Genomic DNA, 27,967 nt, shown 5'->3' with positions numbered 1-27,967 from the left:
ATGTCTCTACTCACCAATTATGAGGGGCTTCGGCATCAGATCGAGAGGCTGGTGCGGGAAAATGAGGAACTGAAGAAGCTGGTGCGGCTCATTCGGGAGAATTACGAGCTCAAGTCAGCGATCAAGACACAGGCGGGCGGCCTGGGCATCAGCGGGTTCAGCAGTGGGCTCAGTGAGGCGGCGGCCAGTGCTTCTCCACACCAGGGTAACTGCAAGAGGCTGAGTTCAAGAAAAGCAGGGAGGGAAGGGTGAGACCGCAACCACAAGGGAGGGAGTCTGTGTGTTCAGATCTGGGGAGAAGGGTGTAGACAGCAACAAACATGGGGTCAGCAGGCCCCCTGGTGTGGGGGGTGAGGACACAGGACAGTCAAGATAAAAGGACAAAACTAGGTGCCAGCCCCGTTCACCTGACAGCAGGAACCCTTGCCCGAACCCTCCCCTCAGGTGAACTTGCAAGCAGCTCCACAGACTGAATTTTCCAGCCCTGAAACCCAAACATGCTGCCCCACTGGACCCGACACAGCACCCACCCTCAGCTTCTCCACCCCACCCCTCCACCCTCCCCTCCGTCCCTCCCTCAGCACCCCAGGCCTCTCCCCCGTTCCTCTCCACTCAGATGTGACCAGAAGGCAACTAGCCACCTGAGTCCAAAAGCCAAGCAGAGAAACCAGAACTGAGGCTTGAGGTTGGAAATCACTGATGCGTGACACCCCTGGGGCTGGAGAGGATGTTGAGTGTGGGGTGAGACAGAAAAACTGGCAAAGAAGTTAGAGGTGTTTGCAGAAAAGCAGTTAAAGTGATGACCTTCAGGGCTAGGCCTGGAGCTTAGGGACTGGGCCAGAAGGGTGTTCAGAGGCCAGGAAGCCAGAGAGGCTTCACAGTTGACTGTGGGGATGGCAAAAAGGGATGCTCCAGAAGAACAGAAAGCTGTGGACACAGAATGGCTGGTACTGAAGCAATCAGAGAACTTCCCAGGGCGTGGCAATAGACTGTCAGAGCATACTGGTGAGGAGCTGACGAAACGACTTCACATTTGTTATATCCACATCCTCTCCTTGTCTACAACGTCCTTCCTGTCCTGGAGAAGGCTGTGTGTCTCCTTCCCAGGTGCACTTCTGCACCCACACTTGGCGCCCATGCACCCCTGTGGAGACCCCCACTCCATCAAAGGCCCTGCTCCTTGCCATCCTGCTGCCCCCACCTCCACTCCACTCATCAACAGGTGTGAGGCCAGCCCCCTTCACTGAAAGAGAACTCTGGTCTTTCAGTTTCTACCACTTAAGGCTCTATAGCTCTGCAGCGGACCTTGACACTCCGCTGTTCTAGAAAGGTGGCTTCCTAGGTGCCGCTTTCTTCTCAAACTCTGCGTGCCACTTGGTTTTTTGGCCGTGCGAGGTATGTGGGATCTTAGCTCCCTGACCAAGGATCAAAATCGAACTCATGTCCCCTGCACTGGAAGGCAAAGTCTTAACCACTGGACTGCCAGGGAAGTCGCTGCATGGCACTTGGGACTGACAACCCTCCTCTTTCTGAGTTCCAAGAACACCTTCAGCTGGGTCATCCTCCCCCATCTCAGCTCCTAGTCTGGTTCAGGCCCTGCCCTCCAGCCAGCCTGCCCACCTGGGCTTTTCTCTCCACTAGAAGTGGTAATCTGGAGAAGGCAAAGGCAACCCACTCCAGTACTCTTGCCTGGAAAATCCCATGGACAGAGGAGCCTGGTAGGCTGCAGTCCATGGGGTCTCAAACAGTAGGACACGACTGAGCGACTTCACTTTCACTTTTCACTTTCATTCATTGGAGAAAGAAATGGCAACCCACTCCAGTGTTCTTGCCTGGAGAATCCCAAGGACAGGGGAGCCTGGTGGGCTGCTGTCTATGGGGTCGCACAGAGTCGGACACGACTGAAGCGACTTAGCAGCAGCAGCAGAAGTGGTAACAGGCCAAGGAGTCCCTGGAACTCAGCTCACTCTAAACTAGGCAGGCTTCTGATTAAGAACTTGACCTTTTGACCTGAGGCTATTCCCCTCAGGTCTGGGCTCCTTCCCCTACAGTCCAGTTCCAGTTGGAAGCTGCCTTCCCCTGCTTTCTGCCCACTGGGTTTCTCACCTCCCAGCCTGGCTGTGATCTGGAACTGGGCTTCACAGTCCTCCCTTATTGGTCCCAAGCACAAAGTTCTCTCTCCTCTGAAAGGGTCTACTTCCATGATTTTGAGACAACAGACAGAGCAACAAAAATGATATGCTCGGGGAGATACAATATTTAAGAAATGTTACACTTCAATAGAATGGGAAAGACTAGAGATCTCTTCAAGAAAATTAGAGCTACCAAGGGAACATTTCATGCAAAGATGGGCACAATAAAGGACAGGAACAGTATGGACCTAATAGAAGCAGAAGATATTAAGAAGAGGTGGTAAGAATACACAGAAGAACCATACAAAAAAGATCTTCATGACCCAGATAATCACGATGGTGTGATCACTCACCTAGAGCCAGACATCCTGGAATGTGAAGTCAAGTGGGCCTTAGAAAGCATCACCATGAACAAAGCTAATGGAGGTGATGGAATTCCAGTTGAGCTATCTCAAATCCCAAAAGATGATGCTCTGAAAGTGTTGCAGTCAATATACCAGCAAATTTGGAAAACTCAGTAGTGGCCACAGGACTGGAAAAGTCCTGCCTTTCATTACAATTCCAAAGAAAGGCAATGCCAAAGAAGGCTCAAACTACTGCACAATTGCACTTATCTCACATGCTAGAAGGCAATGGCAACCCACTCCAGTACTCTTGCCTGGAAAATCCCATGGACGGAGGAGCCTGGTAGGCTGCAGTCCATGGAGTCGCTAGGAGTCAGACATGACTGAGCGACTTCACTTTCGCTTCTCACTTTCATGCATTGGAGAAGAAACTGGCAACCCACTCCAGTGTTCTTGCCTGGAGAATCCCAAGGATGGGGGAGCCTGGTGGGCTGCCATCCATGGGGTCATAGAGTCGGACACGACTGAAGTGACTTAGCAGCAGTAGCAGTACATGCTAGTAATGCTCAAAATTCTCCAAGCCAGGCTTCAACAGTATGTGAACCATGAACTCCCAGATGTTCAAGCTGGTTTTAGAAAAGGTAGAGGAACCAGAGATCAAATTGCCAAAATGCACTGGATTATCAAAAAAGCAAGAGAGTTCCAAAAAAACATCTACTTCTGCTTTATTGACTATGCCAAAGCCTTTGACTGTGTGGATCACAACAAACTATGGAAAATTCTTAAAGAGATGGAAATACCAGACCATAGGACCTGCCTCCTGAGAAATCTGTATGCAGGTCAAAAAGCAACAGTTAGAACTGGATATGGAACAACAGATTGGTTCCAAATTGGGAAAGAAATACGTCAAGGCTGTGTATTGTCACCCTGCTTATTTAATTTATATACTGGGTGTTCATTGGAAGGACTGATGTTGAAGCTGAAACTCCAAAACTTTGGCCACCTGATGTGAAGAACTGACTCATTGGAAAAGACCCGGATGCTGGGAAAGATTGAGGACAGGAGGAGAAGGGGATGACAGAGGATGAGATGGTTGGATGGCATTGCCAACTCAATGGACATGGGTTTGGGTGGACTCCGAAAGTTGGTGATGGACAGGGAGGCCTGGTGTGCTGCGGTTCATGGGGTCGCAAAGGGTCAAACATGACTGAGTGACTGAACCAAATTGAACTGAACAGAGTACATCATGAGAAATACTGGACTGGATGAAGCACAAACTAGAATCAAGATTTTCTGGAGAAATATCAATAACTCAGATATACAGATGACACCACCCTTATGGCAGAAAGCAAAGAAGAACTAAAGAGCCTCTTGATGAAAGAGAAAGAGGAAAATGAAAAAGTTGGCTTAAAATTCAACATTCAGAAAACTAAGATCATGGCATCTGGTCCCATCACTTCATGGCAAATAGATGGGGAAACAATGGAAACAGAGACAGACTTTATTTTCTTGGGCTCCAAAATCACTGCAGATGGTGACTGCAGCCATGAAATTAAAAGATTCTTGCTCCTTGGAAGAAAAGTTATGACCAATCTAGATAGCATAATAAAAAGCAGAGACATTAAACTTTGCTATCAAAGGTCTGTCTAGTCAAAGCTATGGTTTTTTCAGTAGTCACGTTCACATATGGATGTGAGTTGGACCATAAAGAAAGCTGAGCATGGAAGAATTGATGCTTTTGAACTGTGGTGTTGGAGAAGACTCTTGAGAGTCCCTTGGACTGTAAGATCCAACCAGTCAATCCTAAAGGAAATCAGTTCTAAATATTCATTGAAAGGACTGATGCTAAAGCTGAAACTCCAATACTTTGGCCCCCTGATGTGAAGAACCGACTCATTTGAAAAGACCTTGATGCTGGGAAAGATTGAAGGCAGGAGGAGAAGGGGACGACAGAGGATGAGATGGTTGGATGGCATCACCGACTCAATGGACATGAGTTTGAGTAAGCTCCCGGAGTTGGTGATAGACAAGGAAGCCTGGCATGCTGCAGTCCCTGGGGGTCACAAAGAGTCAGACACGACTAAGCAACTGAACTGAACTGAACACTTGAAGAAATTAGACTGTGATTCCCAACTCCCAGGCTAACCAAGAAAGCCTTCTCCTTTTAGGTTTGGTTCTTGAGAGAATTCTTGGACCACTTCTGCTCTCCCACTCTGAAGGGTCAAGCTTGGAGGGTTAGGAAAAGATTTCTGGTGACAAGCCCAGACAGCCAGCCCTGAAAGGGGAAAGGGACATTTCAGAGGGAAGAACTGTCTGTGCAAAGGCCTGGGCCAAAGGTTTGCAGGAGTGAGAAATAGATTGTGTGGTTAAAGCCTGTGGTGTGCATGGTGTTTAGTGTGTGGGTGTGAGTATGGAGTTGGGGGGGGGAGGGTTGTGAGCACGTGAACGTCATGTTAGTGTATATGACCCATGAGTGTATAATGTGATGTGTGTGTGGAGTGTGTGGTACAGGTGGGTAAGTGACTAATGTGTAACATGTGTGCCTTGGGGGTGTGTGTTGTACAGTATGAAAAAAGGTGTGTGTGTGTGAATGTGTGAGTGTAGTGAGTGAGTGAGTGAGTGAGTGAGTGAGTGAAGTCACTCAGTCGTGTCCGACTCTTTGTGACCCCATGGACTGTAGCCTGCCAAGCTCCTCTGTCCATGGGATTTTCCAAGCAATAGTACCGGAGTAGATTGCCATTTCCTTCTCCAGGGGATCTTCCTGACCCAGGGATCGAACCCAGGTCTCCTGCATTGTAGACAGACGCTTTACCATCTGATGTGTGGCGTATGTGTGGTGTGTCTTGTGAGTTGCTATGTGTATAGTATGTGGATAAACATATACTTTGATAGAATAGTATGTGTAAGTATGTTTGTGAATGTGTGTTTTAGTGTGGGACATGTATGAGTGTGTGGTGTGTGGGTATTAGAGTGTGTTTATGCTATGTGTGCTAGTGCGAGGTGTGTGTGTACTGCTTGCATTTGTGAGTGTACTTGAGGGGGTTGGGGTCAGTGAGAGGTGCTGATGCAGTTAGAGGCCAGCAGGGCTCAGATGCTGAGGACTGCGAATGACATACTGAGGAGCTTGGACTTGCTCCCAAAGGCAATGAGCAGACGCTGGCAGGTTCCTACAAGGAGTAATCATATTTATGCTTCAGAAAGACCATTCCTGCTGCTGTGGGGAAATGGAGTCAAGGGAGATAAGAGTAAGGTAGGGAAATCAATTAGACTGCAGCTCTTGAGTCATCCACGTAGAAGATGATGGTGTGAACTAGCAGTGGAGACTGATTCAAGTGACTTAGTAGGAAAATGAACAGCTCAGATGTGAGGGACGAGAGTCCAGAATGTGTCTGTGTGGCTGAGGGGACGGAGGGCATCACTTCCTGGAACCGCAGAGCCCTCCCCTCCCACAGTGGCCGGGGCAGCTCTCTGCAGCTGCCTCAGTGGATCTTCAGCCACTCACCTCCCCACGCTGCCTGTTCCCCCTGCCCATTCCTTGTGCTTGGCCTTCTTCATAGAGTCAGGCTCTTATTCTCAATATGGTTTATGAACTTGACCTTCGATTCCTCTTTCTGGGCTTACTCTTCTCTGCTCTTACTCTTGTGCACAGGACAACCTCCTAAACCCTCCAGTCTAGTCCTCTGACCTTTCTCCCAGTATGAGGAACATAGGCTGTCAGCTTGGGCTTGTGGGGGCTCACAGCATGTGTGCCAGGCCCCTCATGGTGCAGGACAGAGCTCAGGTGGAAGAGAAGGGGTGTAGGATGAGGCCCAGGGGCCAGAGGGCGGCTCTCCCCAAGCCACCTCATTCTGGCACAGAACCCCAGGGAGTACAAGAGTCTTATCAAATCTGACCTTCCAGGTTGTCACAGAGCTTTATTTTTCAGGTAAGCAGATAGAACATAATTTATTTATTTTATATTTTTTTTTCAAAGGAATGAAACTTGCTTTTATTCCTTTGATATAGATAACCAGCTTGGTATCTGTGTACATAAACTGCAACAATATGATTGACTTTCAGACTTCTTCCAAGTTGGTGCTGTGGTAATTCTCATGGTTGATTTTTGCAACATTTCAAAGATAATAACCAAGTATAATTTTGCTGTACAAGAATGAATGAGCCACACACAATGCAAGAAATAACTCACTTTCCTCTTTCATTGAGAGAAGCAGAAGAGTAATATTTATAGAGAAAAAGCCCCTAGACCTAAATTTTGACTGTAGCCTACCAGGCTCCTCCATCCATGGGATTTTCCAGGCAAGAACACTGGAGTTGGTTGGATAGAACATAATTTAATATTTTGTTCGCTTGATTGTTAACTTTTAACTATTTTAACATATTATATAAAAGCCTCCATTAGTGCTCTCAATGAGGATGAGCCTGGGAGAAGGATGTCCAGTCTTGGGGGAAGAGAATAAGTTTTATTTTGCTCTTAGATAGCCTCATAACACCCACGTGGAGCATCTAGGAGGCAGAGCCTGAGGCTCAAAGGAGAAGTCAGGGCTAGAGAGAAAAGATCCAAGAGTTGTTGATAACTGAAGTCACAAGAAGGGGTGAGACTATTTGCTAAGACAGAGGATTAGTAAGAAGAGGTCGCAAGAACAAGTCTTGAGTCAGGACAGGAAGAGAAGCTGGCAAAGGAGCATTCAGACAAGGGAAACCTCGAAGATATAATGTCACCGTTATGCCAAGAAATAGCTTCAAAGGGGACAGAATTGTCAACAAAGTAAAGGCTACCTGAGAGGTCAGGCAAGGAAAGTGCTAATGGTTTGGCATTATTAACCTTGACTAGAGCGACTTCAACCCCAGTGTAAGTAGGAAAGCCCCACCAAGTGAGGTGACGAGTGAATGAGAAAATAGAATAGATGGTTGACATTTAGTTCATGAAGTAGGGTTTGGAGGGGCACTAGTTGGAGAGGGGCCTGGAGTCCAGAGCTGCTTTTCCTGACAGCAGAGACCTGAGTTTATTTCTATGTAAAGGGAAGATACGAAAGAAAAAAGGGATAGTTTCTAGAGCAGAGCTGCATTAACTGAAGGAAGAACATCTCTTCCCCTGTCTGAGAAGGGAAGGAGGAAGGAAAGGGGCGTGAGAATGCCAGGTGGGAAGCTAAAGAAACTCCAGAACCATGGCTTTAATCTTCTCTGTAAAGCTTTCATTCTCTGAGAGCAATGGTGGAGAGAAAAAGATGAGCAAATTCTGAAATGAAGTGAAAATGGCAGAAGGAACTGAATGGAGAACCTGGGAGGTGTGTAATGGGCCCAAATGATGCTGGCATAATGGATTATACAGGCAGCAGCCACCAACCTTCTCCAGCAGTATTTGATAGGTAGGGCAGGGCAGACATGGGAAAGCAGGCAGGCAGAGCTAAGGGCCTCTCAGCAAGAGTTCGGGCACATCAGAGAAGGAAGCGGGCACCCGCTGGGCTGTCAGATAGATGAAAATAAAGAGACCAGGGTACTAGAGATCTAGAGGCTGGCAGGGATCTTGCAAGCAAGGCAGAAGGTACAACTTTGTGGGCAGACTGGGCAACCTGAGCGACAGGAAATCAGTAAACTATTGGCTATGGGCTGAGTTAACTTCACAGGGAAGAAAGGCCAAGAGATTTAGGCCTTGACCTTGTGAACATGGCAGGTGGGAGGTGAGCCAGGATGGGATTACGACTGCAGGGCCTCATGCTCCTGAGGGCTCAGGGACTGTGCCAGGATATCTCGAAGATTGAAGATGGATGGAAATTCAGGGCATTTGGAGCAAAGAGGAAATGAAGACCACACTGAGGGTTCCAGTCACTAAAACAGTGACTGCCCGCCAACGTGGTTGCTCCTTACAGCGGTGGTCAGGACAGGGCAGGTGGTCAGGCTAGGAAGGGCTCTCAGGGCAGGAGCGCTTCTGTTGCTCTTTCTGCCGGGCACCCTCCCCTACTTCCCACTCTTTCCTCACCTAAGCCTGTCCTCACCCAGGCCCCCACTCCTGCTGGCCCTTGTCTTCCCTTGGGGTCTGCAGGCTGATGGAAGTTTCCTCAGGCAGGTAGCAGTCTTTCCCCCTTTTCAAAAGGCCTTTTACCAGCCTTGCTCCACACAATCTCCATTCCCCTCCCCCTAGTCCGGAGCTTTCCTTAACCCAAGGTCTTTACCTTGTCACCAGGTCAGGGCCTCCTTCCTCACCTCAGGAGGTGTTCTTGTCGTCCCCCCACCAGGACCCACCCAAGGCCCAATTTCCTACCTCGGGCCTAATACTACCCCCATCCCCCCACCCCACCCCTACACGCCACCCTAGGGAGTTAACCTAAGCCCGCCTAGCTCCACCCCTAGTGGGAAGCCTTTCTTCCCTCAGGAACTGCCTTCCTCTTGGAACCCTTGTCTCCCTTCAGAACCAGCCCCCTCAGGACGCGTCCCTCCTCAGAACTCACCCCCTTCAGAACCCTCCCCCGTCTCAGGACCCACCCACCATCAGAACCTCCCCGCTCAGAATCCTTCTCCCTCAGAACCCTCCCCCCTCAGAACTTCCCCTCTCGGGACCCACCCTGAAGAACACCGCCCCCTCCCCCCCCCCGCCCCGACGATTCCTCTCAGGACCCCAGCCCACCCTCAGCCCTTGCCTTCCTTTCGGGACCTCTGCCCCCACCTCAGAACCCGCCGCCTCTCAGGATCTGTCAGCACACTGTTCTCTTTCGTCCTCCCGCCCGCTGACCCTCTAAACCTTGGCTCTGGCAGCCTTTGCTCACTGCTTGGTTGGGCTTTTCAGGGTCGTGCCTTAGGCAACACCTTCCCCGCTAGACCCTCTGGCCCCGCCCCCAGGGCCGCCCCGGGACTCTAGCTCCGCCCACATACCCCGCCCCTTGAGCGGGCCCCTTGCTCTGGCTCCGCCCCTACGCTCGCGCCCCGCCCCGTCAGGACCCTCCATGACGTCCAACCCTCTCAGGGCACCGTGCTGGACCTCGGCCACCTCGACTGTCCCACGTCTCCGTCCCCACGAGGACTGGGGTCTCAGTGGCCGGGCCCCCCTTACCCGGGTGTGGGGCCGGCATTCTCGTGCGGGAGGCAGGGTTCCGCGGCCGCCGAGGCCGCGGGCGGTGGGCAGGCCCCGGAGCGATGGCTGCGGAGGCGCAGCCGCCGGGAGCCAGAGGCCGCAGGAGGGGAAGACGCTTGGGCTTGTCCAAGGGCAGGACCATATGGCGGCCACGTGCTGACCGACGCAATGAGGGGCAGGAGACCTGAGTAGGAAACAGTTAAAACACTGTAAACTTCATTGGTAAATATAAGACATTTGCTTTAAAAACAAACAAATTGTTCGATGTAACAAAGCTTCCTGAACCCTGAACAATTCTTATGTATAAAATAAATAAGTGCAGTGAATCTAAGCTCTCTTTAAGTTTCTAACACGGTATGTAGTAACATGGGACTTACCTGGTGGCTCCGCAGTAAAGAACCCACCTGCCAAATCCCCTGAAGAAGGAAATGGCAACACACTCCAGTATTCTTGCCTGGGAAATCCCATGGATAGAGGAGCATGGCAGGCTATAGTCTGTGGAACTGCAAAAGAATCAGATACGAATTAACTAAACAATAAAAACATGTAGTAAAGTACCTAGGAACATTTCAACTCACAAATCTTAATCAGTGAAACATAAATTATAATAAGGTTAAAACAATCAATCACCTGCACATTTTGCTTGAGAATACAAAACTATAGGACTGAAATCCCTTAAACCAAGGCTTAATCTGGGATCTAGGACACTGTTGGCTCAGGACACTCCTGTTGATGGGAATTCCCCTGTGGTCCAGTGGTGAGGACTCTGTGCTTTCAAGTGTCCCCACCCCCCAGCCAAAATTTCAACAGGCCGATCCTGAGATTCTCATTGCTGACCTTTATGGGTCAAAAACCTGTGGACACTGTGTCCACAACTGAGGCTACAACAGTCTTAGCTCCAAGCAGTGGACACACACTCCCCCAGGAGCTGTACCAACACAACGTCCAGTGCCATCCAGGGATGCACTTAATTGGCCCCTGTACCTTGACAGTGTCTTCACTGCAACCCTAAATGCCTTCAATGAGTCTTTTTGTTAATAACAATTTTCAGTTCAGTTCAGTGGCTCAGTCGTGTCTGACTCTTTGCTACCCCATGGACTGCAGCACACCGGGCTTCCCTGTCCATCACCAACTCCCAGAGCTTGCTCAAACTCATGTCTGTTCTCATCCTCTGTCATCCCCTTCTCCTGCCTTCTTCAGTCTTTCCCATCATCAGGGTTTTTTCCAAGGAGTCAGTTCTTCCCATCAGGTGGCCAAAGTGTTAGAGCTTCAGCTTCAGCTTTAGTCCTTCCAATGAATATTCAGGACTGATTTCCTTTAGGATGGACTGGTTGGATCTCCTTGCTGTCCAAGGAGAGACTTCTCAAGAGACTTCTCCATGATCTTCATTTTTTGAATGTTGAGTTTTAAGCCAGTTTTTTCACTCTCCTCTTTCACTTTCGTCAAGAGTCTCTTCAGTTCTCCACTTTCTGCCATAAGGGTGGTGTTATTTGCATATCCGAGGTTATTGATATTTCTCCCAGCAGTCTTAATTCTAGTTTGTGCTTCATCCAGCCAGGCATTTCAAAGGATGTACTCTGCATTCAGGGCTTCCCTTGTGGCTCAGCTGGTAAAGAATCCACCTGCAATTCGGGAAACCTGGGTTTGATCCCTGGGTTGGAGAGATCCCCTGGACAAGGGAAAGACTACCCACTCCAGTATTCTGGCCTGGAAAATTCCACAGACTGCATAGTCCATGGGATCACAAAGAGTCTGATATGACTGAGCAATGTTCACTCCCTCACTCACTCTGCATATAAGTTAAATAAAGCAGGGTGACAATATACAACCCTGACGTACTCTTTTCCCAAATTGGAACCAGTCCGTTGTTCCATGTCCAGTTTTAATTGTCGCTTCCTGACCTGCATACAGATTTCTCAAGAGGCACGTAAGGTGGTCTGGTGTTCCCATCTCTTTAAGAATGTTCCACAGTTGTTATGATCCACACAGTCAAAGGCTTTGGCATAATCAATGAAGCAGAAGTAGATAGTTTTCTGGAACTCTCTTGCTTTTTCTATGATCTGACAGATGTTGGCAATTTGATCTCTGGTTCCTCGGCCTCTTCTAAGTCCAGCTTGAACATCTGGAAGTGTTTGGTTCATGTATTGTTGAAGCCTGGCTTGGAGAATTTTGAGCATTATTTACTAGTGTGTGAGATAAGCGCAATTGTGCAGTAGTTTGAACATTCTTTGGCATTGTCTTTCTTTGGGATTGGAATGAAAACTGACCTTTTCCAGTCTTCTAGCCACTGCTGAGTTTTCCAAATTTGCTGGCATACTGAGTGCAGCACTTTCAGAGCATCATCTTTCAGTACTTGAAATAGCTGAACTGAAATTCCATCACCTCCACTATCTTTGTTTGTGGTGATGCTTCCTAAGGCCTGCTTGACTTCGCATTCCAGGATGTCTGGCTCTAGGTGAGTGATCACACCATCGTGATTATCTAGGTCGTGAAGATCTTTTTTGTACAGTTCTTCTGTGTATTCTTGCTACCCCTTCTTAATATCTTCTGCTTCTGTCAGGTCCATACCATTTCTGTTATTTATTGTGCCCATCTTTGCATGAAATGTTCCCTTGGTATCTCTAATTTTCTTGAAGAGATCTCTAGTCTTTCCCACTTTATTGTTTTTTCTATTTCTTTGCATTGATCATTAGAGAAGGGTTTCTCATCTCTTCCTGCTATTCTTTGGAACTCTGCATTCAGATGGGTATATCTTTCCTTTTCTCCTTTGCCTTTCACTTCTCTTCTTTTCTCAGCTATTTGTAAGGCCTCCTCAGACAGCTATTTTGCCTTTTTGTATTCCTTTTTCTTGAGCATACTCTTGATCACTGCCTCCTATACAATGTCACGAACCTCTGTCCATAGTTCTTCAGGCACTCTGTGTGTCAGATCTAATCCCTTGAATCTACTTCTCACTTCCACTGTAAGGGATTTGATTTAGGTCATATCTGAATGGTCTAGTGGTTTCCCTACTTTCTTCAATTTGAGTCTGAATTGGCAAGAAGGAGTTCGTGATCTGAGCCACAGTCAGCTCCTGGTCTTGTTTTTGCTGACTGTATAGAGCTTCTCCATCTTTGGCTACAAAGAATATAATCAATCTGATCTCAGAATTGACCGTCTGATGTCCATGTGTAGAGTCGTCCCTTGCGTTGTTGGAAGAGGGTTTTGCTATGACCAGTGGATAATCTTGGCAAAACTCTGTTAGCGTTTGCCCTGCTTCATTTTGTACTCCAAGGCCAAAATTTCCTGTTACTTCAGGTATCTCTTAATAACAGTTTTATTAAGATATAATTCACTGGACTTCCTTGGTGGTCCAATGGTTAAGACTTTGCATTTCCAATGCCAGAGACACAGGTTCAATCCTTGGTCAGGGAACTAAGATTCTCATGCCACAAGGCAAGGTCAATAAACAAACAAAAGATATAATTCACATACATACCATACAATTCACCCATTTAAAGTGTACAATTTAATATTTTTTGATATATGCACAGATATATACAAACACCACCATAATCAGTTTTAGAACTCTTTCATCATCCCCAAAATAAATCCTTTTGCAATCACATTCCTACCACTCAATCCTCCTCAGCTCTAAGCAACCACTAATTTACTCTCTGCTATTATGGATTTGTTTGTTCTGAACATTCCAAGTGGATTCATATATAAGTGGCGTTTATGGCTGGTTGCTTTCATTTAGCATAATGTTTTCAAGGTTTATCCATGTTATAGCATGAATCAGTACTTCTAGGCGAGAGATGGGGGAGGTTGTTTTTATGGATGAATAATATTCCATTAAGGGATGTACCAATTCATTTATCCATTCATCAGTTCATGGACTTTTGTTTCCTCCTTTTGCTATTATTAATAATGATGCTGTAAGCCTTCACGTACAAGTTTTTGTGTGCATATATGTTTCCATTTCTCTTGACTATATAGCCGGGCGTGAATTTCCTGTGTCCTATATAGCTCTATGTTTAACTCTGAGGAACTGCTAGGTTGTTTTCCAGTGGAGCAGCATGATTTTACATAAGCTACCAGCAATGTAGGAGCATTTCTGCTCCTCCACATCCTGCCAATACTTAGTCTCTGACTTTTTGACTATAGCCATCTTAGTGGGTTTGAAGTGGTATATCATTCTGATGTTAATTTGCATTTCCCTGATAACTAATGAGGTTGAGCAACTTTTCATATATTTATTGGCCATTTTTATATCGTCCTTGAGAAATGCCTGTTCAGATCTTTGGTCCATTTTTTTTTTTGGTCCATTTTTAAATTGGACTATTTGGTTTTTATTATTGAGTTGTAAGAGTTCTTTATATAATCTGGATATAAGTCCCTTATCAAATATATGATTTGGAAATATTTTCTCCCATTTTGTCTTTTCAGTTTCTTGATAGTGTGCTTTGAAACACAAAAGCTTTTAATTTTGACGAAATCCAACTTATTGTTTCTTTTATTGCTCTAATAGGGAGTTCATTGAATCTGTAAATCAACTAGAGGAGTATATGCTATCTTCACAATATTTAGTCTTCCAATCCATAAACACAGGATATTTTCCATTTACTTAGAGTTTCTTTCATTTCTGTCAATAATGTTTATAGTTTTCAGAGCATACGTTTTGCATATCTTTTGTTAAATTTATTCCCAAATATTTTACTCTTTTTGATGCTATTGTCTTAATTTTACTTCTGGATTATTCATTGATAGTATATGGAAATACAATTGACTTTTGTAGACCTGCTGATGAATCTTGCACTCTGTATTCTAAGGACCACACAACTCCTTCAGCTAGTTACCTGTTAACTGACTGAGTTTGGGATCTCACATGGCTGTCACAGGGGTCACAGTTTATAGGGTCATTCTGTGGACAATTCCTAGACTGAGCCTTTTTTTTTCTTTTTAATTTTTTTTTTTACTGAAGGATAATTGCTTTATAGAATTTTGTTGTTTTCTGTCAAACCTCAACCTGAATGAGCCATAGGTATACATATATCCCCTCCCTTTTGAACCTCCCTCCCATCTCCCTCCCCATCCCACCCCTCTAGGTTGATACAGAGCCCCTGTTTGAGTTTCCTGAGCTGTACAGCAAATTCCCATTGGCTATTTTATGTATGATAATGTAAGTTTCCATGTTACTCTTTCCATATATCTCACCCTCTTCTCTTCCGATGTCCATAAGTCTATTCTCTTTGTCTGTTTCTCCACTGTTGCGCTGTAAGTAAATTCTTCAGTACCATTCTTCTAGATTCCATATATATGTGTTAGAATACGATATTTATCTTTCTCTTTCTGACTCACTTCACTCTGTATATGTTCCAGGTTCATCCACCTCATCAGAACTGACTCAAATGCATTCCTTTTTATGGCTGAGTAATATTCCATTGTGTTTATGTACCACAACTTCTCTATCCATTCATCTGTTGATGCACATCTAGGTTGCTTCCGTGTTCTAGCTATTGTAATAGTGCTACAGTGAACAGTGGAATACATGTGTCTTTTTCAGTTTTGGTTTCCTCAGGGTATATGCCTAGGAGTGGGATTGCTGGGTCATATAGTGGCTTCATTCTTAGTTTTTTAAATAATCTCCATACCATCTTTCATACTGGCTGTATCAATTTACATTCCCACCAACAGTGCAAGAGTGTTTCCCTTTTCTCCACACCCTCTCCAGCATTTATTGCTTGTACACTTTTTGATAATGGCCATTCTGAGTGGTGTGAGGTCATATCTCAATGTAGTTTTGATTTGCACTTCTCTAATAATGAGCAATGTTGAGCATGTTTTCATGTGTTTGTTAGCCATCTGTATGTCTTCTTTGGAGAAATGTCTGTTTAGGTCTTCTTCCCACTTTTTGATTGAGTTGTTTGTTTTTGCAGCATTGAGTTGTATGAACTGCTTGTGTATTTTGGAAATTAATCCTTTATCAGTTGTTTCATTTGCTATTATTTTCTCCTATGTATGGAAAGAGTAACATGGAAACTTACATAGGGCTGTTTTTTCACCTTGCTTATAGTTTCCTTTGCTGTGCAAAAGCTTTTAAGTTTAATCAAGTCTCAATTATTTACTTTTGTTTTTGTTTCCATTACTCTAGGAGGTCGGTCATAGAGGATCTTGCTTTGATTTATGTCATCGGGTGTTCTGCCTTTGTTTCCTCTAGAGTTTTGTCGTTTCTGGTCTTACATTTAGGTCTTTAATCCATTTTGAGTTTGTCTTTGTGTATGGTGTTAGGAAGTGTTCTAATTTCATTCTTTTACATGTAGCTGTCCAGTTTTCCCAGCACCATTTATTGAAGAGGCTGTCTTGCTTCCTTTATCAAAAATAAGGTACCCATAAGTGCATGGGTTTATTTCTGGGCTTTCTATCTTGTTCCATTGGTCTATATTTCTGTTTTTGTGCCAGTACCATACTGTCTTGATGACTGTAACTTTGTAGTATAATCTGAAGTCAGGAAGATTGCTTTCTCCAGCTCCATTCTTCTTTCTCAAGACTGCTTTGGCTATTCTGGGTCTTTTGTGTTTCCATATAAATTGAGAAATTTTTTGTTCTAGTTCTGTGAAAAATGCCATTGGTAATTTGATAGGGATCATATTGAATTTGTAGAATAGTCATTTTCACAATATTGATTTTTCCTACCCAGGAACATGGAATATCCATCTGTTCTGTTTATGTTGTCTTTGATTTCTTTCATCAGTGTCTTATAATTTTCTATGTACAGTTCTTTTGTCTCCTTAGGTAAGTTTATTCCTAGAAATTTAATTCTTTTTGTTGCAATGATGAATGAGATTGATTCCTTAATTTCTCTTTCTGATTTTTCATTGTTAGTGTATAGAAATGCAAGTGATTTCTGTGAATTAATTTTGTATCCTGCAACTTTGCAAAATTCACTGATTAGCTCTAGTAATTTTCTGGTACTATCTTTAGTGTTTTCTCTGTACAGTATCATGTCATCTGCAAACAGTAAGAGCTTTACTTCTTCTTTTCCAATCTGGATTCCTTTAATTTCTTTTTCTTCTCTGATTGCTGTAGCTAGGACTTCCAAAGCTATGTTGAATAATAGTGGTGAAAGTGGACACTCTTGTCTTGTTCCTGATCTTAGGGGAAATGCTTTCAGTTTTTTACTGTTGAGAATAATGTTTGCTGTAGGCTTATCATATACGGCCTTTACTATGTTGAAGTAAATTCTTTCTATGCCCATTTTTTGAAGAGTTTTAATCGCAAATGGGTGCTGAATTTTGTCAAAGGCTTCTTTTGCATCTATTGAGATTATCATATGAATTTTATCTTTCAGTTTGTTAATATGATCTATCACATTGATTGATTTGTGTATATTGAAGAATCCTTGCATTCCTGGAATAAACCCAACTTGACCACGGTGTATGGGCTTTTCGATGTGTTGCTGAATTCTGTTTGCTAAAAGTTTCTTGAGGATTTTTGCATCCATGTTCATCAGTGATATTGGCCTGTAGTTTTCTTTTTTTGTGTTGTCTTTGTCTGGTTTCAGTATCAGGGTGATGGTGTCATCGTAGAATGAGTTTGGAAGTGTTCCTTCCTCTGCAATTTTTGGAAACAGTTTTAGAAGGATAGACATTAGCTCTTCTCTAAATGTTTGACAGAATTCTCCTGTGAAGCCATCTGGTCCCGGGCTTTTGTTTTGGGGGAGATTTTTTATCACAGCTTCCATTTCAGTGCTTGTAATTGGGTTGTTCATAATTTCTATTTCTTCCTGGTTCAGTCTTGAAAGATTGAACTTTTCTAAGAATCTGTCCATTTCTTCCATGTGATCCATTTTATTGCCATACAGTTGTTCATAATAGCCTCTTATAATCCTTTGTATTTCTGAATTATCTTTTGTAACCTCTCCTTTTTCATTTTTAATTTTGTTGATTTTGTTCTTTCTTTTTTTCTTGATGAATCTGGCTAAACATTTGTCAATTTTGTTTATCTTCTCAAAGAACCAGCTTTTAGCTTTATCTTTACTATTGTTTCCTTCATTTCTTTTTCATTTATTTCTGCTCATATCTTTATGATGTCTGTCCTTCTACTAATTTGGGGGTCTTTTTGTTGTTGTTCTTCTTCTTCTTCCAGTTGTTTTAGGTGTAAAGTTAGGTTGTGTATTCGATGTTTTTCTTGTTTCTTGAGGTAGGATTGTATTGCTATAAAGTTCCCTCTTAGAACTGCTTTTGCTGCAGTTCAATACATAAGGAGCACCTCAATACAGAAGACAAACACTAACAGACATAAAAGGAGAAACTGACAGTAACTCAGTCCCATAAGTTTCGAATTGTTGTGTTTTCATTGTCATTTGTTTCTAGAAATTTTTTAGTTTCCCTTTTGATTTCTTCAGTAACCTGTTGGTTATTTAGAAATGTGTTGTTTAATCTCCATGTATTTGTGTTTCTTACAGTTTTTTTCTTGTAATTGATATCTAGTCTCATAGCCTTGTGGTTGGGGAAGGCGCTTAATATGATTTCAATTTTCTTAAATTTACTGAGGTTGGATTTGTAACCCAAGGTGTAGTCTATCCTGGAGAATGTTCCATGTGCACTTGAGAAGAAGGTATGTTCTTCTGCATTTGGATGCAGTGTCCTGAGGATATCAATGAGATCCATTGCATCTAATGTATCATTCAAGACTTGTGTTTCCTTATGAATTTTCTGTTTTGATGATCTGTCCATTGGTGTGAGTGGGGTGTTAAAGTCTCCTACTATTCTTGTGTTACTGTCGATTTCTCCTTTTATGTCTGTTAGTGTTTGTCTTGTGTATTGAGGCGCTCCTATGCTGGGTACATAGTTATTTACAATTGTTATGTCTTCCTCTTGAATTGATACCTTGATCACTATGTAGTGTCCTTCCTTATCTCTTGTAATATTCTTTATTTTAAGGTCTATTTTTTCTGATATGAGGATTGCTACTCCAGCTTTCTTTAGCTTCCCATTTGCATGGACTATATTTTTCCATCCTCTCACTTTCTAGACTGACCCTTTTTTAAATCTCAGGTTTCATCTGTGCTCATATATAATCATATTCTTCATATTTATTGAACACTTCCTGTGGCCCAAGCACTGTTCCAGGCACAGGGAAACAGCAGCACACAGACAAAGCCCTGCCTTCATGGAGCTTCCATGCTAATTGAGGGAACCAGGACAAACCAGTAAGTCAATGCAGAGTGTCTTAGAGTGAGATAAGTGTCAAGAAGGAAGTCATCGAGGAGAAGGGAAGGAGCAGGTGGCCTGAAGGAACCTGGCAATTCCGGATGGAAGACCTCTCTGAGAAGGTCTCACGTGAGGGATGAGTAGCAGTGCAGGGCCAACCAGGCACACAGGAAGAGCAGTCCAGGCAGAAATGAGTGAGTGAAAGTTGCTCAGTCGTGTCCAACTCTTGGCGACCCCATGGACTATACGGTCCATGGAATTCTCCAGGCCAGAATACTGGATTAGGTAGACATTTCCTTCTCCAGAGGATCTTCCCAACCCAGGAATCAAACCCAGGTCTCCCGCATTGCAGGCGGATTGCAATGGGACCAGCCAACGCAAAGACAGAGGCAAGGGTGTGGTAGGGCCATCAGTGAGATGGTCTCAGAGACCATGAGGACTGACTGTGCGGAGACTGTCTTCTCTCCCGAGTCCTGGAGATGCTGCCTGATTCATCCAGACCGCAGGCTCCTGGAAGAGGAGTCAGGCCGAGGAGGATGGACACTCAGCTCGGATATCCGTGCCCTATCACCTCTGCCCCACCGCTGCCCAGTCCCTCACACACTTCCTCCCCGTGGGCTCTTCCCTTCAGGCCACAGGCTTTACTGTCTCCTCAATCCTAAAGCAAAAATCCAAAAAAGTCAAAACAAGAAATCATCAAAGACTGATTCTGAAATTTTAATTTATTTGTTTGGAAAAAATAACGAAACTTAAAATGTTTGGCTGGACGTCCTGGTAGTGTAGCACCAATGTACCACACCTGGGACTGCGAAGGGAACATCAGATGGTCTCAGGGGTCTTAAAGCAGAGGGGCTCGGCAGTGTGCATTGAGAAACTGTGAAATGTCTGCTTTCAGGGGGAAAAAAATAACAAAGATTTATATAGTAGTATTTTTGTTGCTGGGAAAACTTGAATCTATAGAATCCCCCGACTGAAATCGGCTCGATAAATAATAGCATGTACACAAGATGGAAACCACCCTGGCCACAATAAGCACTGTTTTCCAAGAATGACACAGCTGGAGGGAGTGTCTCCCAGAGGCGGGCACATAAGGACACAAGGACATAGAGTCACTGCACGCGTGTGCATGGCCTGGGAGCCAGGAACAGCTGGCTTAACCTTTTTTTAAACGGCTGAGAGAAAAATCAAAGGAGAGGACTATTTCACAACATAGAAGAAGTCCATGAAATTCAAATATTAGCATTCATGAATTTTTGCCGCCACATCCATTTGTTTCCACATTGCCCGTGGCTGCTTTCAAGCAGCGATGACAGAGCTGAGAAGCTGCAGCAGGAGTGGCCAAGAAGGCTGGAGGTCTGCAGACAGCTCCTCACGGAGGGTTCTTCAAGCCCCTGACCCATACAGACACATGGAGAAGGTCTTCGCAGCTCCTTACAGAGGGGTCTGCCAGCCGCTGACCCGCATAACCACCTGGAGATGTCTTCAAGGCCAAGCACACAGAGCTTTGCAATAGGACGCACTGCGGGGTGACAGGCCAACCAGTGGTGTTCATCGCTTTTTGACTTTTCTGTATTTCCATTCTTTCCCTATCATAAGCATGTTCTGCTTTTATTTTTATAACGTGGAAGCTTCCATCAAACTGCACACTCACAGACGCCTTTCCCACGCCCTCCCTAGGGGACTTCTCTTTCCAACAGCAGTCACTTGGCCATTCTGGGGCAGTCTCCTCAGGAACCAGGGGCAAACAGGCCTCCAGGCCGCATGCGGGGGTGGGCACAGCAGGCCCTCCTGCAGCCGCATCCCCTGCCAGTAGGCAGGGGCCAGGCACACCCTGGGCTCCAGCCACTTCAAGCTCCGGCCCCCTGATGGTCCCTCATGTCGTGAGCTTCAGCTGTCCTTAAGAGGACAGTGGTCAGGAGGCCCGGGCCCACCTCTCCCCACCAGGGCACAGAGGGGTCAACTTGGCCACCTGTGTGTTCAGACCATCCCCTCTTCAGCGAGGGGTCAGCAGCTCAGGGCAGTGGCCTGTCTGAGGGGCAGGTAGTGTGGAAGGTCCTGGCGGCGGGGGCAGGCGTTTAGGGAGGTGATCCTGGGAGGAAGCAGGTGCCCTCAGAGGACAGAGACGAGGAGCCAGATCCTCACGTGGGATTCGCCTAGAGGGGAGGGTCAGAGAGAGTTGGTCAGCTCATCGGAGGCAGATGGGCCTCGTGGTCCAGGCCCTGCCACAGTGGGAGAGAGCCTGGCATCTCAGTGCTTTCTCTGTGTCCCCCAGGTGTCTTCCTGCCCCCGTCCCCGGCAGCAACAAACGAACCCATCCTGGAAGAAGTGGGGATTGTGGCTCTGGCACCCCTGGCCGACGTGCTAAACAGCCCACAGCCCAGCCCTGTGGCAGGCCCCATCGTGAGCCCCCTGGCAGGCCCTCTCAACACGCTGCTGCCCGGCCCAGGGCCCATCTCCCAGAGCAGCCCACTCACCAGCCACCTGGCCAGCCCCCTGGTAGTGCCCCAAGTGGGCACACCAACCAGCTCCCTGGGCCTGCCCTCCACTGGCGCCCTGATGCCCAGCAGCCCCCTGGCAGGCCCCGGGGCAGTGCCCCCAGGGGACACACCAGCCAGCTCCCTGGGCCTGCCCTCCACCGGCCCCCTGACTCCAGGAAGCCCCCTGGCGGGACCCCAAGCTGTGTCTCAGAACGGCCCCCTAATGCCCCCTATGACAGGCTCGGGGGTCCTCTCCCTGAGTGGTCCCCTGCTCACCTCCACGGCCGCCCCTCTAGGTGTCTCTCAGAACGTTCTGGCCAACCCCATGAACAATCTGGTGCTGTCGGAGGCCCCACGGGTGCGGCTGGCAGAGCCGCTCCGAGGATATCCCTCGGGACCCCACCCCTCGGCTGACAGGGGACCTTCTGCCACCTCCAAAGGTAACAGATGCGGGGATGGGGGGTGGGCCCTGGTGGGTCCTCCCAGGCCAGTCCCTGGTCCTGCCTGGCTCTAATCTGCCTCCTCTCCTTTCTGCCCCTCCCGCACATCACTAGTCCCACTCTCCACTGAGCACCCCCAGCCAACCCAGGAGCCGGAGCCCCTCGGCATGACATTTGTGGGTGCACCCATCCAGACCTCCACCCCTGTTGGTGCTCTGGGCACTCCAGGTCCCGTGACAGCCTTCTCCTATGGCACCTCAGATGCCCAGACACAGCCTGGTGGCCCCCAGGGACAAGTGGTCCCTGCCTCTGTCCCTGTCTTGACTGCCTCCAACATGGCCATCCTCACCTCTGCCCCCACCCCCACCCCCCCAGTGACCACCAGCTACACCCCGTCAAGCATGCCGCACCCCTCTGCCCGAACGCACCACTCCCCATCCCGGCCTTCGCCCACCCCCCACTCCCCTCCACGCAACCCCCGCTCCCCACCGCGAACCTCATCCTCCCCGGCTTCAGTCACCGACACCCGTGGTCCACGCGGCCCAGAGCAGTCTCGGAAAAGCATCCTGGAGTTGGAGCGGAAGCTAGCCCACCGCAAGAGCAACAAGTTCCCCGACAGCTCTCGAGGTCAGTGCGAGGCTGGGGTCCCCTCTGCTGCCCATGGAGACCTCCCAGGCACCCCCTGGGCTGCTGGCCACAGTCACTGATCACTCTGTCCACCCCTGTTGTCCCCAGAATCAAAGCAGCTGGCCTGGGAGAGGCTGGTGGGGGAGATCGCCTTCCAGCTGGACCGCAGGATCCTGTCCAGCATCTTCCCTGAGCGTGTGAGGCTCTATGGCTTCACAGTCTCCAACATTCCGGAGAAGATCATCCAGGTGTGTCCTGCCCATCCCCACTGGCCACCGGAGGGCCTGCCCACCACTGCAAGGGCGGGGAGCTTGCTGGCTCTTGATGGGCTTCTGGGGGTCAGCCAGGCAGAGCACAGCAGAATCTGAGGGCACCCAGGGATGCAGGAAGCCTAGTGCTCAGTCCAGTGGCCAGCAGGTGTCCAGGGCGCCCAGCCGCAGGGGCCTGTGTCCCAGCCCCATGCATGGGAGGCCTTCCCAAAGACCAGAGCAGCAAGGGCCCCTGCAGGGTCAGATGTGTGCTCCCGGCCTCCTCACTGCCGTGGACTCCGAATCTCCAAGCCCTGCTCCCAAGGGCCCTTCCCCAGGCTGGCAGGCCCGAGGCCTCAGCCTTCTTCCCCGCGGGGTCTGAGTCCTCAAGGGTCACAGGTGGACACCGGGAAGGCCAGTTTCGGAGCCTCTGAGCAGTTGGCAGCCTGGTGGCCATTAAGGCTGGGCTAATTTCAGTGCATTTTCAGCCTGCTGTCCACTGAGCCCACTACCCCCGAGGGACGTGGAGGACGGTGCTTCCCAAATGAGTCTGGGAGCTTCTTGCCGCCACCGTGTACTAGGCGCTGACGAATAGGAGCCTGGGGGTGGAAGGGCGTGGGCTGGACACCTTGCAGCCCTGCCCCCCAGAATGAGCGAAGGCACGTCCTTCCCGACTGACGCCCTGCGGGTGAGGGCGGCGATGCGGGCACAGGAGTAGGGGGCTTGAGGGTGGGCGTGGCAGCCTCTCCCTCGGGCCTTCCTCCTCCGTGGAGGGGCTGTCGGCCTGAGTCTCAGTGGGCAGAAATGACGTTCGGTTACAGTGGGCTCATCGGTTCCGCGGGTTGCATTTGCCTTATCCCGTTTGTTCAGGTGTCCTTTTAGGTTTTTAATTTTACCGTGGCCAGAATTATCTGCCTTTTCCTTTATCTGTGCTCTTCAAGTCTTAAGACTGAAGCTGCCAGCCCCGCCTCAGTCCCCCCTTCCAGTCCACGTGTGTGGGCTCCAGTCCTCCCTTCCAGCCCTGCCACAAGCCGATGTCCTAATCCGGCAGCAGAGGGACCCTGGGCATCCTTCTTCCAGACTGTAGTAGCTCCTCTTGGCCCTTCGCTCTTCAATAAGAATTTCAAGGTCTGTCAAGTTCTAAAAAAAACCTAGTTCAAGTGTTCAGGTTTTCATTGGTTTACAGGTTGAGCTGGGGACATTTCCCATCTTTGCCCTGTTGGTATCCTTGTATTGCTGGTGTCAGCAAGGCCCACGTTGCTAACGTCCGGTTTGACGACCCTTGACCTGTCTTGGGAACTAAAATTCAGACTTAAATTGAAGAAAGTAGTGAAAACCACTAGGCCATTCAGGTATGACCTAAATCAAATCCCTTATGATTATACAGTAACAGTCACAAATAGATTCAAGGGATTAGATCTGATAGACAGAGTGCCTGAACAACTATGAACGGAGGTTCGTAACACTGTACAGGAGGCAGTGACCAAGACCATTCCCAAGAAAAAGAAATGCAAAAAGGAAAAATGGTTCTGAGGAGGCCTTACAAATAACTGAGAAAAGAAGCAAAAGGCAAAGGAGAAAAGGAAAGACATACCCATCTGAATGCAGAGTTTGAGAGAATAGCAAGGAAAGATGAGAAATCCTTCCTTGGTGATCAATACAAAGAAATAGAGGAAAATAGAATGGAAAAGAGGAGATCTCTTCAAGAAAATTAGAGATACCAAGGGAACATTTCATACAAAGATGGGCTCAATAAAGAACAGAAACAGTATGAACCTAACAGAAGCAGAAGATGTTAAGAAGAAGAGGTGGCAAGAATACACAGAAGAACTGTACAAAAAAGATCTTCATGACTCATAACCACAATGGTGTGATCACTCACCTGGAGCCAGACATTCTGGGGTGCAAAGTCAAGTGGGCTTTAGGAAGCATCACTATGAACAAAGCTTGTGGAGGTGACAGAATTCCAGCTGAGCTATTTTAAATACTCAAAGATAATGCTGTGGAAGTGCTGCACTCAATATGCCAGCAAATTTGGAAAACTCAGCAGTGTTCACAGGACTGAAACAGGTCAGTTTTCATTCCAGTCCCAAAGAAAGGCAATGCCAAAGAATGCTCAAACTACCACACAATTGCACGCATCTCACACGCTAGCAAAGTAGTGCTAAAATTCTCCAAGCCAGCTTCAACAGCTCATGAACCAAGAACTTCCAGATGTTCAAGCTGGATTTAGAAAAGGCAGAGGAACCAGAGATCAAATTGCCAACATCCACTGGATCATAGGAAAAGCAAGAGAGTTCTAGAAAAACATCTACTTCTGCTTCATTGACTAGGCTAAAGCCTTTGACAGTGTGGATCACAACAAACTGTGGAAAATTGTTAAAGAGATGAGAATACCAGTCTACCTTACCTGCCTCCTGAGAAATCTGTATGCAGGTCAAGAAGCAACAATTAGAACTGGACATGGAACAATGGACTGGTTCCAAATTGGGAAAGGAGTACGTCAAGGCTATATATTGTCACCCTGCTTTTAACTTATGTGCAGAGTACATCATGCAATATGCCGGGCTGGATGAAGCACAAGCTGGAATCAAGATTGTTAGGAGAAATATCAATAACCTCAGATATGCAGATGACACCACCCTTGTGGCAGAAAGCAAAGAGGAACTAAAGAGCTTCCTAATGAAAGTGAAATAGGAGAGTGGAAAAGCTGCCTTCAGTTCACTCGCTCAGTTGTGTCCAGCTCTTTGGGACCCCCATGGAGTGCAGCATGCCAGGCTTCCCTGTCCATCACCAACTCCCAGAGCTTGCTCAAAGCTGGCTTAAAACTCCACACTCAAAAAACACAGATCATGGCATCACTTCATGGCAAATAGATGGGGAAACAATGGAAACAGTGACAGACTATTTTCTTGGGCTCCAAAGTCATGGAAGATGGTGCCTGGAGCCATGAAATTAAAAGACACTTGCTCCTTGGAAGAAAAGCTATGACCAATCTAGACAGCATATTAAAAAGTAGAGACATTACTTTGCTGACAAATTTGCGAATAATCAAAGCTATGGTTTTTGCAGTAGTCATGTATGGATGTGAAAGTTGGACCATAAAGAAGGCTGAGTGCCAAAAGAATTGATGCTTTTGAACTATGGTGTTGGAGAAGACTCTTGAGAGTCCCTTGGACAGCAAGGAGGTCAAACCAGTCAATCCTAAAGGAAATCAGTCCTGAATATTCACTGGAAGGACTGATGCTGAAGCTGAAACTCCAATACTTGGGCCACCTGACTCAAAGAACCGACTCACTGGAAAAGACCTTGATGCTGGGAAAGATTGAAGGCAGAAGGGGACAACAGGGGATGAGATGGTTGGATGGCATCCCTGACTCGATGGACATGAGTTTGAGCAAGCTCCGGGAGATGGTGATGGACGGGGAAGTGTGCTGCAGTCCATGGGGTCGCAAAGAATGTGACTCGACTGAGCGACTGAACTGAACTGAACTGACCTGTCCTGGACCACAGCCACCACTCCTGTGTCCTAGGTGCAGGCGTGGCGGCTATTCAAAAATGGGCACATGACACAGAGAAGCACAATATTTATGTCTCTAAAATGCTGTGTCTGATATCTAGTTGGCAAAGATTACATTAAATTGTAAGGTAAAGTCTAGTTGCCCATGTAGATTAGACATCAAACTGTGGAAAGAGGTTTTTAGTTGTTTGAAACTGCCCATTTAAATAGAAATAAGCTTGGCCTTTCAGTGCCTGGGCTGTGCAAGTCCTCCCCTTCCCCACCACTCTTCGCCCTGCCTGATGTTTCTGCTTATACTGGGCAATAGTCACAGCCCTAAATGCAGCTCCCCAGAGAAGAGGCAAGAAGAGGAGGCAGAATGTCTGTTAAAGCAATTTTTCAGCGTTTAGGAAAGTCAGTAGTTCCTCCAGCCTCCACCTTGCCAGCCTCCAGCAGATGGAGCCAGATGGAATCCAGGTCAGGAAGACAGGCCTGTCCCAGTGTTGCAAGGTGGCTCAGGGTTGCCCCTGCCAGAAGTCAGAGGTCGCTTTGGCTGAACCCTAACATGAGCCTGGTGCTCCGCTCACACGACCACCCAGGGACGGGCAGATAGGGAACTAACTGTAGAAGGTGATGCTTGAGCAGACTGGGCGACCCTAGCAGGTGGTGTCTAGGGAAACGGGGGCAGAGGGTGAGCAGGGCCAGATGGGGCCTTGAGGGTCAGCCCTGGCCCTGGAGCTGGAGCAGCGGGAACCACACAGGGGCTCGAGTAGGGCAACACCCAACTAACTCCGTGCACTGCCAACCCACTGTTTCATGGGCCTGGGGGCAGCTGTACCAGCGACAGGTACAGAATTTGCAGGACCAAGTACACAGGAAAACACAGCACTCCTTGTTCAAAAATTAACAACCTCAAGATTGCTTCAGCAGAACTTCAAGCTGAGGGCACCAGAAGGCAGTGGAGAGAGGGGGTGTGCAGGCCCAGCCCGGCAGGGACAAAGTAGGTGAAGACCAACCTCAGGCCCAGACGCTGGAGCCGGCACCCGAGTGACAGCAGTGCTGGGACTCAGGGCCTCGGCTCTGGGCCCGGGGTTGTCAGCACACTGTGAGGGCTCGAAGGGGCCCCCACAGGGTGTGGATACAGGATGCTAAGGATGGGGTGTTGGGACAGGGGGCCTAGAGAAAAGCCTGAGAAGTAGGAAGGCCGGACCCAGGAGGAGGCCTGGGAAAGACCTTGGGTGGTGTCTTCCCCATCAGGCAATCCTGAGGGTTTGGGGAGGTCCCCTGGTGTCTCATCACCAGCAGCCACGCCCTCTGTCCTCTGCTGCTTGTGGCCCCAGCTCAGTCTGATTCCAGGTGGTGGATGGAGCTGGTGCTGGGGCTGCTGGAAGCTCTGAGCTCAGGCTCAGCCCACAGGGTTCCCCCACCCTGGATCCCTAGAGGCGCCTCAGCCAGGGCCTCCAGGACACCTCCCTGCAGGTCCCTCCCTCCGACCGTGATCCTGGTGGAACCACACCCCCGCAACCTCCTTTGCCCCCATGTGCTTGCCTGCTCTTGGGCCAGGGTGGAGCCAAGGGTCCCTGACCATTGCTGTCCCCTCAGGCCTCCCTGAACCCCAGTGACCACAAGCTGGACGAGGAGCTGTGCCAGACGCTCACACAGCGCTACGTGAGCATCATGAACCGGCTGCAGAGCTTGGGCTACAACGGGCGGGTGCACCCAGCGCTGACGGAGCAGTTGGTGAACGCTTACGGCATCCTGCGGGAGCGGCCGGAGCTGGCCGCGTCTGAGGGCGGCTCCTACACAGTGGACTTCCTACAGCGCGTGCTGGTGGAGACCGTGCACCCCAGCATGCTCACTGACGCGCTGCTGCTGCTCTCCTGCCTCAGCCAGCTAGCCCACGATGACGGCAAGCCCATGTTCATCTGGTGACCCCACCA

The 27,967-nt window shown here is 47.8% G+C and overlaps 1 protein-coding gene across 1 annotated transcript; it reads left to right on the top strand.

The window, feature by feature from the left end:
• Positions 1-27,959, top strand: SPATC1 (spermatogenesis and centriole associated 1). Its single transcript, XM_068984012.1, has 6 exons — positions 1-211; positions 21,009-21,269; positions 21,348-21,653; positions 21,768-22,280; positions 22,389-22,528; positions 27,630-27,959. The coding sequence occupies exons 1-6, from the start codon at positions 1-3 to the stop codon at positions 27,957-27,959; spliced, it is 1,761 nt and encodes a 586-aa protein (XP_068840113.1).
• The last annotated feature ends 8 nt before the right edge of the window (positions 27,960-27,967 follow it).

Source organism: Capricornis sumatraensis, chromosome 11 (assembly GCF_032405125.1).
Source record: "Capricornis sumatraensis isolate serow.1 chromosome 11, serow.2, whole genome shotgun sequence".
Taxonomy (NCBI): Eukaryota; Metazoa; Chordata; class Mammalia; order Artiodactyla; family Bovidae; genus Capricornis; species Capricornis sumatraensis.
The sequence above is the reverse complement of the archived record's forward strand: the minus strand, read 5'-3'. Positions and strand labels throughout refer to the sequence as shown.